This window comes from Oncorhynchus kisutch, linkage group LG5 (assembly GCF_002021735.2).
Source record: "Oncorhynchus kisutch isolate 150728-3 linkage group LG5, Okis_V2, whole genome shotgun sequence".
Classification (NCBI taxonomy): domain Eukaryota; kingdom Metazoa; phylum Chordata; class Actinopteri; order Salmoniformes; family Salmonidae; genus Oncorhynchus; species Oncorhynchus kisutch.
Window position 1 is genome coordinate 24,552,415 of NC_034178.2, and position 21,174 is coordinate 24,573,588.

Sequence of the window (21,174 nt, forward strand, 5' to 3'; positions counted from 1 at the left end):
TCCATACAATGGAAGCTACGTGAAAATTTGACTGGAATGAACGTTAGGATTTGCCCCTAAATCGTTCTAGATAAGAGCATCTGCTAAATGGCATATATACTGAACATAAATATAAACACAACATGTAAAGTGTTGGTCCCATGTTTCATGAGCTGCAATAAAAGATCCCAGAAATGTTCCATAGGCCCAAGAAGCTTGTGCACAAATTTTGTGCACAAATTTGTTTGCATCTCTGTCAGTGAGCATTTCTCCTTTGCCAAGATAACCCATACACCTGACAGGTGTGGCATATCAAGAAGCAGATTAAACAGCATGATCTTTACACAGGTGCACCTTGTGCTGCGAACAATAAAAGGCCACTCTAAAATGTGCAGTTTTGTCACACAACACAATACCACAGATTCCTCTAGTTTTGAATGTGCTTGCAATTGCTGACTGAAGGAATGTCCACCAGAGCTGTTGCCGGAGAATATATGTTAATTTCTCTACCATAAGCCGCCTCCAATGTAATTTTATAGAATTTGGCAATACACCAACCGGCCTCACAATTGCAGACCATGTATAACCACGCCAGCCCAAGACCTCCACATCTGGCTTCTTCACCTGTGGGATCGTCTGAGACCAGCCACCCGGATAGCTGATGAAACTGTGGGTTTGCACAACCAAAGAATTTCTGCACAAACTGTCAGAAACCATCTCAGGGAAGCTCATCTGCAAGCTCGTTGTCCTCACCGGGGTCTTGACCTGACTGCAGTTTGACGTCGTAACCAACTTCAATGGACTAATGCTCACCTTCGATGGCCACTGGCACGCTGGAGAAGTGTGCTCTTCATGGATGAATCCCGGTTTCAACTGAACCGGGCAGATGGCGTCATATGGGCTAGCGGTTTGCTGATGTCAACGTTGTAAACAGAGTGCCCCATGGTGGTGGTGGGGTTATGGTATGGGCAGGCATAAATAAAATCAAATCAAAGTTTATTTGTCACATGCGCCGAATACAACATGTGTAGTAGACCTTATAGTGAAATGCTTATTTACAGGCTCTAACCAATAGTGCAAAAAAGGTATTGGGTGAACAATAGGTAAGTAAAGAAATCAAACAACAGTGAAAAGAGGCTATATACAGTAGCTAGGCCATAAAAGTAGCGAGGCTACATATAGAAACCGGTTAGTTAGGCTGATTGAGGTAGTATGTACATGTAGTTATGGTTATGGCATATCTATCTATATATATATATATATATATATATGCATACACACCAGACATGTCACCCATTGAGCATGTTTGAGATGCTCTGGATCTATGTGTACGACAGCGTGTTCCAGTTCCCGCCAATATCCAATAACTTCACACAGTCATTGAAAAGGAGTGGGACAACACTCCACAGGCCACAATCAACAGCCTGATCAACACTATGAGAAGGAGATGTGTCACACTGCTTGAGGAAAATGGCGGTCACACCAGATACTGACTGGTTTTCTGATCCACGCCACTACTATTTTAAAGGTGTCTGTGACTAATAGATGCATATCTGTAAAATCCATTTATTAGGGCATAATTTATTTATTTCAATTGACTGATTTCCTTATATGAACTGTAACTCAGTAAAATCTTTGAAATTGTTGTGTTTTGCGTTTATAGTTTTGTTCAGTGTATATATTTTTATTACCAGGTTCGGAGGATTGGGGCAGCCAGTAAAGCCAAACCCCTGTATGTCCCGGCTACGTATGTGGTGGAGGTGCCCATCACTCCTCTGTCGTCAGTACGACAACATGTCAACAACAATATGTCAAACCACGGCAACATGAGACTCCTGACCCGGTCATCTCTCTCTCCCTGCTCTAACTACCAGTACTCAGGTACGGGGGTGTGGGGTGAGTACGGGGAGGGGGTGGAATGGGGTGGGGTTGTGTGTGTGTTTTCTGTGTCATACGGTCAATTAATCTCCATGGTCCCTTAGCTAATACAAACATGTAATAAACACACACATCGATATTATTTCGTTCACTCTTCTCCCTCTCCTCTCCTTCCACAACAGTGCCCAAAACCTTCTGTCGTTCCATGGAGGACATCAACTCTCACAGTGCCTTCAGAGGAGTCAACTGTCACAGCCCTACCCCAGGTCTGGGAGGAGGAGGGGGCCACTTCCCAACCATGCCCCTCGCTAAGCTCCCCTCCAACACTGCTACCTATTCCACCGGACAACTGATGGTCCCTGGGTGCCCCCAGACCCCCATGGGCCACTCGGCCCCCATCCCCCGAAGTAAGATTTTTCTTGATAATTAAAGTACATACAGTACAAGGCTGGCTTTGACTTCATGGTCTTAATGCTTCAATTGTTGTGGCCTTTTATGGGTGGCGCTATCGCCTTTTCTTTTTTGGACTACATAGAAGGCTGCTCCAGCCGGAGACAACAACACATACATTGCATTCGGAAAGTATTCATACCCCTTGACTTTTTCCACATTTTGTTATGTTACAGCTTTATTCTAAAATGGTTCAATTGTTTTCCCCCTCATCAATCTATATACAATAACCCATAATGACAAAGCAAAAACTGATTTTTCAGATTTCCACAATGTGATATGTCATGAGAATCGGATGGGAGCACAGGGCTTCCTTCAGGTGCCTGAATGCCGCTTCAACCTCATCCGGACACTTCACTGTTTTTGGGAGGCGGGCCCTGGTCAGATCGATAAGGGGGGAACCTATAGCCGCAAAGTTGGGGATTAAAACTAGCACCTGTAGATCTTGGCTTGGGCACGCTGGGCCTTCTCCATATGTTCCCTTACCACTGGCCATATGCCTGTCATCCGCTCCCTCATTCTTTTTACGTGTTACACTATGCTGCGTAAGGGGGTCGGCTGGGCTTTCCACACCTCCTTGGTGAGATCCAGTAGGTTGCGTGGTCTCCTCCCGTAGAGGAGTTCAAAAGGGGAAAACCCAGTGGAGGCTTGGGGCACTTCTCGGATTGAGAACATTAGGTGGGGTAGTACCTGGTCCCAGTTCTTCCCATCCCACTCAATGACCTTCCGCAGCATTTGTTTGAGCGTCTTATTGAACCGTTTGCGAGCCCATCAGTCTACAGGTGAAAGACAGAAGTCTGGATCTGCTTTATCTGTAGGAGAGCACACAACGCTTTCATTAGTCGGGACATGAACTTGGTACCTTGGTCGGTCAGGATCTCGTTCGGGATGCGCACCTGGCTGAACAGGTGGAACAGCTCCCAGGCGATTCCCTTGGAGACTGCCGCCGATAGGGGAATGGCCTCGGGATATCGGGTGGCATAATCACTATTACCAGGATGTACCGGTGTCCTCGGGCCGTTTTTACCAGGGGGCCCACTATGTCCACGGCGATGCGTTCAAACGGCACTCTGACGATTGGTAGGGGTACCAGCGGGTTCCGGAAGTGTGCTTTTTGCCATGATCCACTGCTATCACTTGGGCTGCGGCGGCTTTCAAGTTCAGATCCTCCCACTGGGTGGTCCCGAACTGTCCCCTCAGGGGGATCAGGGCAGGTGTCTCAGTGTTTCCCTCAAAATCGAGGAGGGGGAGCATGGGCTCCTCCTCAGGTTATTCACCAGGTAAGGTTGGTTCCGGCGCCCCGTTGGACCCCAACTCCGGGTCGGTAGGCAAACGCTTACTTCCGGGCTGCGCAGACGCCAGTCCGTCCCCGCTCTCGTCCGTCTGTCAGCTTCTTTGTGGCGTTACGATGGTGGCCTACCCGGTCGAATACCGCTTGGTGTCGACGTGGACACAGGAGATGGACATCTCCTCACCACGGTCGGTCGGAAGGGCCAGCAGGCGGGCTTGTACGAGCGTTACCACACTCAAGCTCCTGTCCCCTCCGACGGGTCTCTCCCTGGTGGCTTGTCCACGGTACACCACAATAAGTATTCAGACTCTTTACTTCGTACTTTGGCAGCGATTACAGCCTTGAGTCTTCTTGGGTATGATGCTGCAAGCTTGGCATACCTATATTTGGGACGTTTCTCCTATTCTTCTCTGCAGATCCTCTCAAGCTCTGTCAGGTTGGATGGGGAGTGTCACTGCACAGCTATTTTCAGGTCTCTCTAGAGATCGGGTTCAAGTCCGGGCTCTGGCTGGGCTACTCAAGGAAATTCAGAGACTTCTCCCGAAGCCAACCCTGCGTTGTCTTGGCTTTGTGCTTAGGCTCGCTGTCCTGTTGGAAGGTGAATCTTGGATCTCCACTTTGCTCCGTTCATCTTTCCCTCGATCCTGACTAAACACCCAGTCACTGCCGCTAGCAAACATCCCCACAGCATGATACTTGGCATTCAGGCCAAAAAGTTCCATCTTAATTTCATCAGACTAGAGAAATGTGTTTCTCATGGTCTGAGAGTCTTTAGGTGCCTTTTGGCAAACTCCAAGTGGTCTGTCATGTGTATTTTACTGAGGAGTGGCTTTCGTTTGGCCACTCTACCACAAAGGCCTGATTGGTGGAGTGCTGCAGAGATGGTTGTCCTTCTGGAATCTGTGCCTCGAAAGCAATCCTGTCTTGGAGCTCTACGGACAATTCCTTCGACCTCATGGCTTAGTTTTTCCTCTGACATGCTCTGTCAACTGTGAGACAGGTGTGTGCCTTTCCAATCACGTCCAATGAATTGAATTTACCACAGATGGACTCCAATCAAGTTTTAGAAACATCTCAAGGATGATCAATGGAAACAGGATCCACCTGAGCTAAATTTCGAGTCTCATAGAAAAGCATCTTAAAACCTATGTAAATAAGGTATTTCTGTTTTTTTATTTTTAATACATTTTCAAAAATGTCTAAAAACCTGTTTTTTCTTTCATTATGGGGTATTGTATGTAGATTGATAAAGAAAGAAATTAATGTAATACATTTTAGAATAAGGCTGTAACGTAACAAAATGATAGTCTTTTTATTTTTTTTATTTTTTTATTTCACCTTTATTTAACCAGGTAGGCTAGTTGAGAACAAGTTCTCATTTGCAACTGCGACCTGGCCAAGATAAAGCATAGCTGTGCTCTCCAACTTCAGCGATTTTTGCAATTCGTTCCAGTCACAGGCAGCAGAGTACTGGAACGAAAGGCGGCCAAATGAGGTGTTGGCTTTAGGGATGATCAGTGAGATACACCTGCTGGAGCGCGTGCTACGGATGGGTGTTGCCATCGTGACCAGTGAGCTGAGATAAGGCGGAGCTTTACCTAGCATGGACTTGTAGATGACCTGGAGCCAGTGGGTCTGGCGACGAATATGTAGCGAGGGCCAGCCGACTAGAGCATACAAGTCGCAGTGGTGGGTGGTATAAGGTGCTTTAGTGACGAAACGGATGGCACTGTGATAGACTGCATCCAGTTTGCTGAGTAGAGTGTTGGAAGCCATTTTGTAGATGACATCGCCGAAGTCGAGGATCGGTAGGATAGTCAGTTTTACTAGGGTAAGCTTGGCGGCGTGAGTGAAGGAGGCTTTGTTGCGGAATAGAAAGCCGACTCTTGATTTGATTTTCGATTGGAGATGTTTGATATGAGTCTGGAAGGAGAGTTTGCAGTCTAGCCAGACACCTAGGTACTTATAGACGTCCACATATTCTAGGTCGGAACCATCCAGGGTGGTGATGCTAGTCGGGCATGCGGGTGCAGGCAGCGACCGGTTGAAAAGCATGCATTTGGTTTTACTAGCGTTTAAGAGCAGTTGGAGGCCACGGAAGGAGTGTTGTATGGCATTGAAGCTTGTTTGGAGGTTAGATAGCACAGTGTCCAAAGACGGGTATATAGAATGGTGTCGTCTGCGTCGAGGTGGATCAGGGAATCGCCCGCAGCAAGAGCAACATCATTGATATACACAGAGAAAAGAGTCGGCCCGAGAATTGAACCCTGTGGCACCCCCATAGAGACTGCCAGAGGACCAGACAGCATGCCCTCCGATTTGACGCACTGAACTCTGTCTGCAAAGTAATTGGTGAACCAGGCAAGGCAGTCATCCGAAAAACCGAGGCTCCTGAGTCTGCCGATAAGAATATGGTGATTGACAGAGTCGAAAGCCTTGGCAAGGTCGATGAAGACGGCTGCACAGTACTGTCTTTTATCGATGGCGGTTATGATATCGTTGAGTACCTTGAGTGTGGCTGAGGTGCACCCATGACCGGCTCGGAAACCAGATTGCACAGCGGAGAAGGTGCGGTGGGATTCGAGATGGTCAGTGACCTGTTTGTTGACTTGGCTTTCGAAGACCTTAGATAGGCAGGGCAGGATGGATATAGGTCTGTAACAGTTTGGGTCCAGGGTGTCTCCCCCTTTGATGACTGCGGCAGCTTTCCAATCCTTGGGGATCTCAGACGATATGAAAGAGAGGTTGAACAGGCTGGTAATAGGGGTTGCGACAATGGTGGCAGATAGTTTCAGAAATAGAGGGTCCAGATTGTCAAGCCCAGCTGATTTGTACGGGTCCAGGTTTTGCAGCTCTTTCAGAACATCTGCTATCTGGATTTGGTTAAAGGAGAACCTGGAGAGGCTTGGGCGAGGAGCTGCGGGGGGGGCGGAGCTGTTGGCCGAGGTTGAAGTAGCCAGGCGGAAGGCATGGCCAGCCGTTGAGAAATGCTTATTGAAGTTTTCGATAATCATGGATTTATTAGTGGTGACCGTGTTACCTAGCCTCAGTGCAGTGGGCAGCTGGGAGGAGGTGCTCTTGTTCTCCATAGACTTCACGGTGTCCCAGAACTTTTTGGAGTTGGAGCTACAGGATGCAAACTTCTGCCTGAAGAAGCTGGCCTTAGCTTTCCTGACTGACTGCGTGTATTGGTTCCGGACTTCCCTGAACAGTTGCATATCACGGGGACTATTCGATGCTATTGCAGTCCGCCACAGGATGTTTTTGTGCTGGTCGAGGGCAGTCAGGTCTGGGGTGAACCAAGGGCTGTATCTGTTCTTAGTTCTGCATTTTTTGAACGAGCATGCTTATTTAAAATGGTGAGGAAGTTACTTTTAAAGAATGACCAGGCATCCTCAACTGACGGGATGAGGTCAATGTCCTTCCAGGATACCCGGGCCAGGTCGATTAGAAAGGCCTGCTCACAGAAGTGTTTTAGGGAGCGTTTGACAGTGATGAGGGGTGGTCGTTTGACTGCGGCTCCGTAGCGGATACAGGCAATGAGGCAGTGATCGCTGAGATCCTGGTTGAAGACAGCGGAGGTGTATTTGGAGGGCCAGTTGGTCAGGATGACGTCTATGAGGGTGCCCTTGTTTACAGAGTTAGGGTTGTACCTGGTGGGTTCCTTGATGATTTGTGTGAGATTGAGGGCATCTAGCTTAGATTGTAGGACTGGCGAGGTGTTAAGCATATCCCAGTTTAGGTCACCTAACAGAACAAACTCTGAAGCTAGATGGGGGGCGATCAATTCACAAATGGTGTCCAGGGCACAGCTGGGAGCTGAGGGGGGTCGGTAGCAGGCGGCAACCGTGAGAGACTTATTTCTGGAGAGAGTAATTTTCAACATTAGTAGTTCGAACTGTTTGGGTATGGACCTGGAAAGTATGACATTACTTTGCAGGCTATCTCTGCAGTAAACTGCAACTCCGCCCCCTTTGGCAGTTCTATCTTGACGGAAGATGTTATAGTTGGGTATGGAAATCTCTGAATTTTTGGTGGCCTTCCTGAGCCAGGATTCAGACACAGCAAGGACATCAGGGTTAGCAGAGTGTGCTAAAGCAGTGAGTAAAACAAACTTAGGGAGGAGGCTTCTGATGTTGACATGCATGAAACCAAGGCTTTTTCGATCACAGAAGTCAACAAATGAGGGTGCCTGGGGACATGCAGGGCCTGGGTTTACCTCCACATCACCCAGAGAAGGAGTAGTATGAGGGTGCGGCTAAAGGCTATCAAAACTGGTCGCCTAGAGCGTTGGGGACAGAGAATAAGAGGAGCAGGTTTCTGGGCATGGTAGAATATATTCAGGGCATAATGCGCAGACAGGGGTATGGTGGGGTGCGGGTACAGCGGAGGTAAGCCCAGGCACTGGGTGATGATGAGGGAGGTTGTGTCTCTGGACATGCTGGTAGTAATGGGTGAGGTCACCGCATGTGTGGGAGGTGGGACAAAGGAGTTATCAGGGGCGTGAAGAGTGGAACTAGGGGCTCCATTGTGAACTAAAACAATGATAACTAACCTGAACAACAGTATACAAGGCATATTGACATTTGAGAGAGACATACAGCGAGGCATACAGTAATCACAGGTGTTGAATTGGGAAAGCTAGCTAAAACAGTAGGTGAGTCAAGGGGTTTGAATTCTTTCTGAATGCACCGTGCATGACATTAAAATGATTAAGGATAATACATAGAGCCTGATTACCCTTTTCCCACTTTGGTCCTTTAGGTAAGAGCTCCAGCAACCTGCCGAACCCTTATGAGGAGATCGAGGTGAGGGAAATGGGGCTCGAGATGGGGCTCAGTGGATGGAGCACGCCCATCGGAGGTGCTGCCAAGTCCCTCAGCCAGTGGGAAATGGCAGAGGCCGCCCGCAGACACAGCCATCTGCAGGTAAGACTGGGCCAAGTGGGCCAAGATACAGACACACACAGAGAGAGGAAACACGCAGACAAGAGGCATAGGTTGAGCTATGCTACTTCAGATAGCCTTGGCCAACACACCAAGACACACAGACAGGTACTGTATGCTACTCCAGAAAGACACACGGACAGAGAGACTAGAGCTATGCTACTTCAGATACATATGTACATCATTTGGAAAGTGAAGTTATAACTAGTCTCATACCATACACCTATGTGCTGTTGCCAACTCTTCTATCGTTGTTATTCCATGTATGGCTTAATGATGAGGCTATATTAGCTGTCCCTAATCTAGTCTCTCGTGATAGACTAATTATACCATTGCATCGAGTAGCTGGCTATAGCACAAGTGAGATTAGGTTCTGGGTGCCGACCGAGATAATCCTTCAACAGGTACTGATGATGGTTGTGGTAAAACAAACATGTTGATTTGTGATAACAAATAAACCATTTAGCTTTTTGTTAGAGCCAACATCCATTCATATTAAAACAAGAATCAGCCACTGCCAAGTTAGAGTCCAGGCGGGATGGTTTTTGGAGGGCATTCAAAAAGCCACTCTGTGAGTGAACATGAATGTTGTGATTTTATGAGAGTTGACATCTAGCCCTGTATTTTTCTTGTCTCTGGATGGGCTATCTCTCTTTCTTTCCTCTCTTACTTATTATCCCTCGATCCATCTCTGCGCCTCCTTCCTCCCTCTCTTTTCTCTCCCCCTCTCTCTCTCTCCCAAGGGCTTTTCTTCACTCTCTCTCTCTCTCTCTCTCTCTCTCTCTCTCTCTCTCTCTCTCTCGCTCTCTCTCTCTCTCTCTCTCTCTCTCTCTCTCTCTCTCTCTCTCTCTCTGTCGTCTCTAAGCTCAGTAAGCAGGATTAGAGCAACATCCATGTCACATGCTCCTATTTTCCCTCAAAACACACACACACACACACACACGGGAATGTTAATGTTGTCTTAATATAAGCCACAATAAAAGTCCTGCCATCTCCCAGAATGGCACAGAAGAGGCTGAAAGCTTTTTGCAATAGCTGTCTACTAGCTCTGTGGCTCCACAATAATGTAAATCTGCCATGGTTCAAATGAGCCCTCCTGCCCCTAAGTGAACACCTGCTACTGGCCATGCATGACATACTTTACATGCACCACATGCACACACACACACACACACACACACACACACACACCCTTACAGAGGTACAAATGACCTTGACTAACCTGTACATTGACTCGGTACCAGTACCCCCTGTACATACAGTTGAAGTTGGAAGTTTACATACACTTAGGTTGGAGTCATCAAAACTAGTTTTTCAACAACTCCACAAATTTCTTGTTAACAAACTATAGTTTTGGCAAGTCGGTTAGGACATCTACTTTGTGCATGACACAAGTAATTTTTCCAGACAATTGTTTCCAGACAGATTATTTCACTTATAATTCAGTGTATCACAATTCCAGTGGGTCAGAAGTTTACATACACTAAGTTGACTGTGCCTTTAAACAGCTTGGAAAATTCCAGAAAATGATGTCATAGCTTTAGAAGCTTCTGATAGGCTAATTGACATAATTTGAGTCATTTGGTGGTGCACCTGTGGATGTATTTCAAGGCCTACCTTCAAACTCAGTGCCTCTTTGCTTGACATCATGGGAAATTCAAAAGAAATCAGCCAAGACCAAATTGTAGACCTCAACAAGTCTGGTCCATCCTTGGGAGCAATTTCCAAATGCCTGAAGGTACCACATCTCGGGAAAGGTCGGGAAGCCTCGAGTTCTCTCGGCAACGGGATTGTCGGGGACTTCCGGGATAACTCTGAGGCAAGGTGGGATCCCTGGACATGTGAGGAAGTCGAATTTCCTCTCCCTCTGTCATTCCTGTAGTTGCCCATCGATTCGGATGGTCAAAGCGATGAGGGAATCGAGATCCATAGGTAACTTCCAAGCAGAAATCTCGTCCTTGACCTCCTCCGAGACGCCGTGCAGGAACATGGCACTCTCCACTGCCAATGTACGGAAATCCACCGCATAGTCGGCCACACTGCAGGAGTCCTGCCAAAGCTGGATTGGCTTCGGGGCAGCTTCTCTCCCAAAGAACGGGGCGTAAAAACCTTCTTCACCTCTCCCACGAACACCTCCAGACTAACGCATATGGTCGGCTGTTGTTCCCATACAGCAGTAGCCCAGGCGAGAGACCTCCCGTATATCAGTGTCATGAGAGCTATTTTGGAGCTCGAAAAAGAGGGCACACTGAGCTAGAAATGCCCGACAGGTGCTCAACTCTCCATTGAAGCGTTCCGGGTTGGGTAAACGGGGCTCCCGAGAAGGCGGAGTGGGCGATGAGACGGAGCTGCTATCAGCTGGGATACTGAGGGGCTGTGGGGTTAGCACCGTGGTAGATTGCCTCCCAGACAACCCGTGGAACTGCTCCAGCAAACTGCCCAATGCCCGGTCATGTCATTCAGCCAACGTTTGGTCCCCCTCCATAATGCCACGAAGCAGTTCCTTGTGCCTCCCGATGGTGGCTCCTTGGGAGGATATGGCATCGCGCAGCTGGCCCGGGTCTGCTGGGTCAGTCATGGCCAGTTCGTACTTTCAGGTTTGAGTTTGAAGGTAAGACCCAGATGCAGACTTTGTCGGAGTAACAATGTTCATTACAGCAACAGGGGACGCAAACGACAGGTCAAGGCAGGCAGTGTTCGATAACCAGAGTAGTGGGGGAAAGGTACAGGATGGCAGGCAAGCTCAGGGTCGGTTCAGGCAGAGGTTGGTAATCCAGAGGTGGGGCAAAGGTACAGGATGGCAGGCAGGCTCAGGGTCGGTTCAGGCAGAGGTCGGTAATCCAGAGGCGGGGCAAAGGTGCAGGACGGAGGGCAGGCTCAGGGTCAGGGGCAGGCATCAAAACATTTACAACAAAGACATATTGACATAGTCAAATAAATAAGTGTGTAAAGGATATTTCATGCTAAACCCCATCATTGTATTCAAGTTGATGGTTTATATTTAGGAAAATGTTTTATAGCTTTGTAATTTCTTTTCTCAATTAAAAAAAAATATTATTTTAATTATTTTAAATATTTTACATGTGATAAGGCCACACAGAGTTCCAGAGATAAGACACCTGTGATAATCTGAAGCACACCAAAAGGCCACTAGATGTCCTCTCATAAAATTCCCCAAAAAACCTGAAAGTTACCAGTATACTGGTAAACTTAGAAAGATTCCAGTAATATACCCATCCTCTGCAATCCTAGGTTGGAGTCAGATTTAGGTGTTTCCTGTCAATTGAAGGTAAAACAGCAGTGACACACGTCATTGCCATGAAACCACAGTCATTTCCTTTACCCCCAGTGCACGACAGATTAAGAAACAGGAAACACACGCACACACACAAAAGGATTGTTGCGTAAACATGCATTTAAACATGCACAGTTCAGTGAACAATGACATTGTTTTGTACTTGAAAAAAATCAGGTTGCTGCTCATTTTGTACAAGCTGGACATCCTATTAGCTCTCTGAGATACATTGGAATAGAAATGGTCAAGCTGTCACGCAGGGGAGGTGACATTGAGAGGAAACTTCTTCGAATGGGAATCTTTCTGGATCCACAGGCTCAACACACTGTCTCTTCTTGGCCGTAAGAGGAGTTTGACTTTAAACCGTTTTTATAGTTTCAATATGTAAAAAAAAATGTTTATCCTAATTGATGCATGATCATATATTTTGATACGTATAATGTTTACATTGTGAAACTATGTTATAAATTAAAATATGTTACCTCCTGTTTCAGGAAGTGATGTCACTGAGTACTGCCCCTATATATAGGACCTTCCACCCCCACCTGGGATATGGATGCCTGATGAAGACCTAAGGGTCAAAACGTTCTTATTAAATATCACCTGGGAGCATGAGCAGCAGTGTGCGATGTTTTCCTTTCTGTTTTCCAATGTTTGTAATTGAACATGAATCCAGCCTCTCTCTTGATATTTTTAGTATTTATAGAGATGCAGTATTACGTGCTATTACAAAACTAGTTTATTATTTAAAACTAGTTTGTCCTCAGTGCTCAGAATGTTAGACCTCAGTGCATTCCCCTGGAGTACACTACTGACACAGCAGTCTTATGTGTCCGTGTGTGTGCGTGTGTCCGTGCGCGTGCGTGTCTTATACAGTATAATCCAGGAGTTTCCAAAATGTTTTGGCCCGTGACCCTGTTTTGATATTTAAAAAAAATTGTGACTCCACCATGTAAGAAAATGTGATGTAATCAATGGCCAATGTTTATTTTTTAATTGGGTTGTCACGACTTCTGCCGAAGTCGGTCCCCCTCCTTGTTTGAGCAGCGTTCTGCGGTTGACGTCACAGGCTTTCTAGCCACTGCCGATCCACTTTAATTTTCCATTTGTTCTGTCTTTGTCTTACACACCTGGCTTCACTCACCCAATTACTTGTTTATTATTTAACCCTCTGTTCCCCATGTGTTGTGTTTGTGAGTGATTGTTTATTGTACATCGGTCCGCTTTTGTGGGCTCGCCATGTAGCTTAGTATTTTTTTGACATTTTGAGTAAAGTACGTTGTTTACTCATGTCTGCTGTCCTGCGCCTGACTCTCTACACCAGCTACACACAGGACCTTTACAGAATCCCTCACCATAAATGGAGTCAGCAGGAGAGGAGGAGGTCGTCCAGCACCTACATCAGCCCCACTACAGCAGGCCCCACTGTCCACCCCTTCTTCACCCGGTCCCAGTGGGATTCGGTTCGTGCTCCCGAGGGAGTATGATGGGACGGGTGTCGGATGCCAGGGGTTCCTAATCCAGCTGGAGCTCTACCTGGCGACCGTCCACCCGTCTCCTTTGGGACGTGAGAGCGTGTCCGCCCTCATCTTCTGCCTCTCAGGCAAAGCCCTGGAGTGGGCCGTTGGACCGTTACGCAGAATTCACCCGCCACTTTCGGGCAGTGTTCGACCCCAAGCCTGAGGGTCGAGCGGCGGGTGAATGTCTGTTCCTCTTGAGGCAGGGGACAAGGAGTGTGCAGGATTTCGCAATTGGACTTCCGGACCCTGGCCGCCAGCGCGGGATGGAACGACAGGGCCCTTATCGATCACTACCGGTGCAGTCTGCGCGAGGATGTCCGCCGGGAGTTGGCCTGTCGAGACACCACCCTCAGGTTGGACCAGCTGGTGGACCTGTCTATCCGGCTGGACAACCTGCTAGCTACCCGCGGATGTCCGGATCAGGGCCTGTCAGTTCCATCCCCCAGCATCTCCGCTCCGACCACCATGGAGCTGGGAGGTGCTGCGCTTAGGGCGACCGGAGGAGGGGACATTCCCTGCACCATCTGTGGCCGCAGAGGGTACACCGCTGGTCGGTGCTGGGGAGGTTCCTCAGGGAGTCGAGGCAGCAGGCAGGGCACTATCATGTCACCCCAGGTGAAGTCAGCACCAGGCTCACCCAGAGCCCCCTGTTGCCCACATGTATGTGTTTATCAAATTTCCGGAGTTTTCCCCGCATTCCCAGCATAAGGCGCTCGTAGATTCAGGCGCAGCTGGGAATTTTATTTATCGTTCATTTACACATAGTTTAGGGAACAAGGGATTCCCCTTGTTCCTGTGGATATGCCCGTCCCTGTGCACCCCCTAGATAGTCGACCATTCGGGTCAGGGCTGATTAGGGAGGCCACGGCTCCACTAAGCATGGTTACGCAGGAGGGTCACAAGGAGAGAATCAGTCTCTTCCTTATTGATTCTCCTGCGTTTCCTGTGGTGCTTGGCCTACCCTGGTTGGCCTGTCATGATCCCACTATTTCGTGGCAACAGAGGGTTCTCAAGTGGTGGTCACGAGAATGCTCAGGGAGGTGGGTAGGGGTTTGGTGGAAAGTCCAGACCAGGTCTCCACCGTGCTCATCCCCTCAGAATATGCCGATTTATCTCTCTCGCCTTCTGTAAGAAGAAGGCGACTCAATTACCACCCCATCGGTGGGGGAATTGTGCTTTACATCTCCTGGTAGACGCAGCACTTCCAAGGAGGAGACGGCGGCTATGGAAACATATGTCTCCGAATCCCTTGGGCAGGGATACATTCAGCCCTCCACTTCACCTGCCTCCTCTCGTTTTTTTTTGTGAAGAAGAAGGATGGAGGTCTGCGCCCGTGTATTGACTATAGAGGTATCAATCAGATTACTGTGAGGTTCAGCTACCCGCTGCCTCTCATCGCCAGTACAATCGAGTCAATGCACGGGCGCGCTTCTTCACAAAATTGGATCTCAGGAGCGCTTACAACCTGGTACGTGTCTGGGAGGGGGACGAGTGGAAGATGGCATTTAGAACCACCTCAGGGCACTATGAGTACCTCATCATGCCGTACGGCTTGATGAATGCTCCATCAGTCTTCCAGGCATTTGTTGACGAGATTTTCCGGGACCTGCACGGGCAGAGTGTAGTGGTGTATATCGATGATATCCTGATATACTCCGCTACACGCGCCGAGCATGTGTCCCTGGTGCGCAGGGTGCTTGGTAGACTGTTGGAACATGACCTGTACTTCAAGGCTGATAAATGTCTGTTCTTCCAACAGTCCATCTCCTTCCTAGGGTACCGCATATCCACGTTGAGCATGTGTCCCTGGTGCGCAGGGTGCTTGGTAGACTGTTGGAACATGACCTGTACTTCAAGGCTGATAAATGTCTGTTCTTCCAACAGTCCATCTCCTTCCTAGGGTACCGCATTTCCACGTCAGGGGTGGAGATGGAAAGTGACCGCATTTCAGCCGTAATTGGCCGACTCCCACCACGGGAAAAGGAAGTGCAGCAGTTTCTAGGGTTTGCAAACTACTGGTGCCTGGTCTTGTCCATTCTGTTCTAATGAGTCCTGTACGGCTTGTGGGCATTGTAGAGGGAAACAGACAGATAAGACTCTCAGGAACAAGTGCATTATCTTTAAGTGATGTGGTCATAATATTTTGTAGCTTAAACGGTTCAAAAGATAGAGCCACATCTGTAGGAAGAAAATTGAAACTGCTCTGTTTATTACAAATGGCTTCTGACATAACCCCATTTTCAAATCCCCCTAGTTTAGGAAACACTGGTGTAATCTATAGGTTGCAAATGCCACTCAGCCATCATTAGTAGAAAGACTATAGTTATGTAACATTGGGGGGTAAAGCTGCATTGTATTTATTTTATTTTACCAGGCAAGGCAGTTAAGAACAAATTCTTATTTTCAATGATGGCCTAGGAACAGTGGGTTAACCATCTTGTTCAAGGGTTGAACAACACATTTTTTTTACCTTTTTTTTTCTCAGGGAATCGATCTTGCAACCTTTCGGCGCTCTGCCACCCCAGGTAGCCTAGCCTCATCATCACCAACTGCTTTCTTCTGGAAAATGTGAAGTCCAAGATGGACAAAGGGGGTGCTGTTGGGGCTGTGTTTCTGGACCTAAGGAAGGCTTTTGATACTGTTAACCATGAGATTCTCATCACAAAATTGTCCAAGTTCAACTTTTCCCCTGATGCCTTGAGATGGATGAAATCATACCTTTGAAGGCAGAACTCAGTGTGTCAGAGTGAGCAATGAGCTGTCGCCCACTCGTAGCTATGATGTGGTCGTGCCCCAAGGGTCAATACTGGGGCCCCTCCTGTTCAGCCTGTACATTAATGATCTGTCTTCTGTCTGTACTGGGTCTGAAGTTCAAATGTATGCAGATGATACAGTGATATATGTGCATGCAAAGAGCAAACAACAAGCTGCACAAGAACTCACTACTGTAATGGCTTACAAAGTGGCTCAGTGACTCGTGTTTGCATCTCAATGTGAAAAAAACTGTTTGCATGTTCTTCACAAAGAGGGCAACAGATGCTACTGAGCCAGATGTCTATGTGTCAGGGGAGAAGCTCCAGGTGGTATCCAATTTTAAGTACCTTGGCATCATACTTGATTCCAATCTCTCTTTTAAAAAGCATGTGAAAAAGGTAATTCAAATAACCAAATTCAACCTAGCTAATTTCCGATTTATACGAAATTGTTTGACTACAGAGGTAGCAAAACTGTACTTCAAATCTATGATACTCCCCCACTTAACATATTGCTTGACTAGTTGGGCCCAAGCTTGCTGTACAACATTAAAACCTATTCAGTCTGTCTACAAACAGGCTCTCAAAGTGCTTGATAGGAAGCCCAATAGCCATCATCATTGTCACATCCTTAGAAAGCATGAGCTCTTGAGTTGGGAAAATCTTGTGCAATACACCGACGCATGTCTTGTATTCAAGATCCTCAATGGCCTGGCTCCCCCTCCACTCAATATTTTTGTTAAACAGAAAACCCAGACATATGGCAGCAGATCCACAAGGTCTGCCATGAGAGGTGACTGTATAGTTCCCCTAAGGAAAAGCACCTTTAGTAAATCTGCATTCTCTGTGAGAGCTTCCCATGTCTGGAATACACTGCCATCAGACACACATAACTGCACCACATATCACACTTTCACAAAATGCTTGAAGACATGGCTAAAGGTCAATCAGATTTGTGAACATGGTCCCTAGCTGTGTGTTGCTGCTCTCCATGTTGTCTGTTGTCTGTAGCTTGTGAGGTGTGGAAACACTTTGTTGCTTTTATGAATTTTGTCTTGCTGCTTTTTGTTTTATGTTGCTCTGTCTGTATGCTACGTCTTGCTTGTCCTATGTTGCTCTGTCTGTATGCTATGTCTTGCTATGTCTTGCTTGTCCTATGTTGCTATGTCTTGCTTGTTCTATGTTGCTATTGTCTATATTGTCATTGTTTTTAATAACCTGCCCAGGGACTGCGGTTGAAAATTAGCCGGCTGGCTAAAACCGGCACTTTTACTGAAATGTTGATTAATGTGCACTGTCCCTGTAAAAATAAAAATAAACTCAAACTATAGCTTCATTATCACTATAGCCTCATCATCACTATAGCCTCATCATCACTATAGCTTCATCACTATAGCATCATTACTATAGCTTTCATGGAAAGATGATTTTCCATATGATGTTCTTTACTTTTCAATCTATTTCAGTGCAATATATGGCTTCCTATATCCTACATTACATTATGTACCCATTCACTAGAGTTAGTAGTAGACATTGGACATTTTTCTATAAGCCACGTTTTCATGTTGATGTGGACGGGTTCTCCTCTCTACTCTGCCCTACATCAGGTAAAGAGGAGGAGCCAAGAAGAACCCCCCAGTCCGGCCCCCGGTCAGCGACCACTACAGGTTAATTATGTTTGTTTATTTCACCATTTGATTCTGATGGAGGCAAAAAACATAATGTTTTTTTTAACCTAAAATAGGCTTACTAATATGTTTTTAGGTTTGACTGAGTTCCTTTCACAACATTTTTTGTTTTTAAAATCACATAGCCAACACAACGTGCACACATGATATCATAGAGGATGACACAAAAAAGTAATACACTTATTTCCATTGTGGCTCTGCAGGTGCTGGACCTATGGGAGCAGTACTCGGACCCCAGCACAGGGCGATGTTTCTATGCAAACACCGTTACCAAGGAGAGGTCTTGGAAACCCCCCCGCAGAGCCCGCGAACGGACTCCCAGCTGGGTAACAGACATAATAGAAAGTAGGGTCTTATGTTAATTAGAACAGCCCACTTATTGTTAAACAGTACTATTTTTTGGACAATAGAGTCTATCTATCAACACTGATGTTAGTATTGCTAGCAATTAAAAATGGTGGGACAGATGTACATTGAAACTAACACCTATACTCTCTTCCCTGCTATAGGCTAGTCCGATGCAGCCACAGACATTTCCACAGGACACCAACAACCTGTCATTACCCATGCCAGGCACAGGAAATGGCAACATGCACAGGGTAGGCCCACCTACAGGCTCTGTTTCCTGTCACACAGTATCTGTCCTAATGTCTATACAAATGGTTGCAATTTCAACCGCATGTATGGCATGCACAGGGTAATGATCTTCATTTGATTTCTTGTGGCCTATAGCAGTATGCCTGAAGACACCCAGAGGCTTCAGAGGAGGAGTGGTGTACTGTATCCCTGAGGATGTGTTATCTTGTCACATAGCTATGTTATCATCACAGAATCAGAGCATCGCAGTATCAATACACAGAGATGTACTTTTGACTGGCTTAACGCCACTCTACCCTATTTCCTGCTCGAGTATTCTAGCTACACACACAAGATTTCGTTATCACAGAATCATTACACAGATAAGTATCTCCATATACAAATGTACAGCTGGCTAAGTTAGTGTCACTCAGCCCTACTACAGTATAATTACCTAGACATACACTGAGTATACAGAACATTAAGAGCTCCTGCTCTTCCCATGACATTGGCTGACCAGGTGAATCAAATCAAATTGTATTTGTCACATTTGTCACTTTTCACCTTACAGTGAAATGCTTACTTACAAGCCTTTAACCAACAATGCAGTTTTAAGACAAAATAAGTTTTGAGTAAAAAATAGATAAGTAAAAAAATAAAAAATAAAGTAACAAATAATTAAAGAGCAGCAGTAAAATAACAATAGCGAGACTATGTACAAGGGGTACCTGTACAGAGTCAATGTGCTGGGGCACCGGTTAGTCGATGTAGGTGAAATATATGATCCCTTATTAATGTCACTTGTTATTCTATTTCTATGAAAATCACTCTACCATACTTCCTGGTCGCCAGTGTAGGCCGTCTCGTCCCAGACAGCATTGCTCAGAAGCAGAGTAACAGAATAGGGATGCTGATCTAGGATCCGTTTTTCCTTTTTAGATCATAATGAAAAACATCCTAGATCAGCACTCCTACTCTGACCATTTTTGAATGTAGGCCCATCTAGGGCTCAGAGCCAGAATAACACCTCATGTTCCAGATTAGTGTTAGAGAGACTACATTTAAAAAAAAAAGGGATTATTAACTAGTCTACTGTACATCCTCCTAGTTTCACCATGTACTTCTTTTTTTACTTAATAATGTAATGCAGACAGTGAGAGTCTCGCAGGCCTTAAACACTCAAGCAGAGCTGTATGGATAGACATGGCACCAAGACTCCACAAGTTGTCTTGGTAACACTTTGGCCCCATCCAGAAACAAGCTCTGACCCAAAAGGCACTTAATATACAGATGTCCGATCTTCATTTGATGAGTCTTTTTTTTTGCGGAATATGTTCCTGCACATCAGGGAATTCAAATGAGCCTTGTGATTTGTGATTTATACTTTCATCGAAAACCCGCAGTTCTCTTTCTCGATGACTTGGATGACTTGTTTGCAGTCAAGTCATTTGGACCAGTGGGGCCATACTTGTCCATATTCTTTAGGCTACCCGTTTTACTCTATCCATTGTCACATAATGAAAGGTGTGAAACCCCATAATAGCCTACAGTTTGTGTTTCCCTGGCTGAGCTGATGAGGGCCATCAGAGGACATCTTAAGGTTTCTAGCGATCCTAAGGTTAGTTCAATTGAGGCCTGGGGTGGTCTAGCAATTAGAACAGCTGCCTTCAGCATGCACATATAGGCCTTGTCTGTGTGGGTTTGATTCCGGCCCATGCCCTTCTGGCAAAAATAACTAAATCCCCCCAATTGACTTGATTTAGTTGTACATTTAAAAAAAATGGGCAGTCCCAGATAGGTGCAGTGAAATGTGTTGTTTTACAGGTCAGCCATCATAGTAAGGCAGCCCTGGAGCAAATTAGGTTTAAGACAGATTGACAGATTGTTCACCTTGTCGGCTTGGGTATTCAAACCAGAGACCTTTCGGTTACTGGCGCCAACTCTCTAAACGCAATGCTTCCTGGCGACTTTCGTCCCGATCTAGATAAAAAATTACCATTACAGACATTTTTATTTTAAAGACAGTTGTATTTAATGGATAACATAAATAGCCATTTTTTTTATTATAACAGTATGCCACCAACAATAGTTTCCATTCATACAAAATGTCGGATGAATTGCCAAAAAGGACTAAGTTGTTCCGATGATAATACCAACCAGAGGGCGAACATACACTGTATGTGGACACCCCTTCAAATGAGTGGATTCTGCTATGTCAGCCACACACCTTTCCTGTTTAGCATGACAATGCCCTCGTGCACAAAGCAATGTCCATACAGAAATGTTTGTCGGGATCGATTTGGAAGAACTTGACTGGCCTGCACAGACCCCTGACTCCATCGAACACCTTTGGGCTGAATTGAAACGCCGTCTGGGAGCCAGGCACATAATGAAAGGTGTGAAAAACAATAATAGGGGATTGTTTGTGTTACCTGGCTATTGTTGCTCTCTAGGTCTGTGCATGTTCTTTTAATCAATTTAGCCTACCTTGTATTACTTATAATCATATGTTATGTTGGACGTGTGCTAACAATCTAATTGTTATTTGTCCAATGATTTATTATTTCTTCTAAGTTTTTTTTAAGGATTTAGGGCAGTCCTTTCGTAATTGTTTCGCTTTTATTGAAGAGATAGAAAAGTGTTGGAAAAACAGGCAAGATAGGGAAGGGTTAGTCAAAGGGCAGTGGGCCGGATTCAAACCTTTGCCTACTCCACTAGCTGTAACCGTTGGAACACACAGGCACTGAGGCCACCAATAATTAATTTGTTTGCATTGAATACATAATAAACCAACTGAT

The 21,174-nt window shown here is 46.1% G+C and overlaps 1 protein-coding gene across 4 annotated transcripts in view; it reads left to right on the top strand.

Moving 5' to 3' along the window:
- LOC109890794 (rho GTPase-activating protein 15) overlaps positions 1-21,174 on the top strand; it is a 60,622-nt gene that overhangs the window by 13,015 nt on the left and 26,433 nt on the right. For all 4 annotated transcript variants that reach the window (XM_020482829.2, XM_031824710.1, XM_031824711.1 and 1 more), the window contains 6 exons: positions 1,674-1,860; positions 2,040-2,264; positions 8,363-8,526; positions 17,720-17,779; positions 18,004-18,126; positions 18,310-18,399. In XM_020482829.2, the coding sequence (XP_020338418.1) occupies positions 1,674-1,860; positions 2,040-2,264; positions 8,363-8,526; positions 17,720-17,779; positions 18,004-18,126; positions 18,310-18,399 (849 nt within the window). The remainder of the gene's footprint in view (positions 1-1,673; positions 1,861-2,039; positions 2,265-8,362; positions 8,527-17,719; positions 17,780-18,003; positions 18,127-18,309; positions 18,400-21,174) is intronic.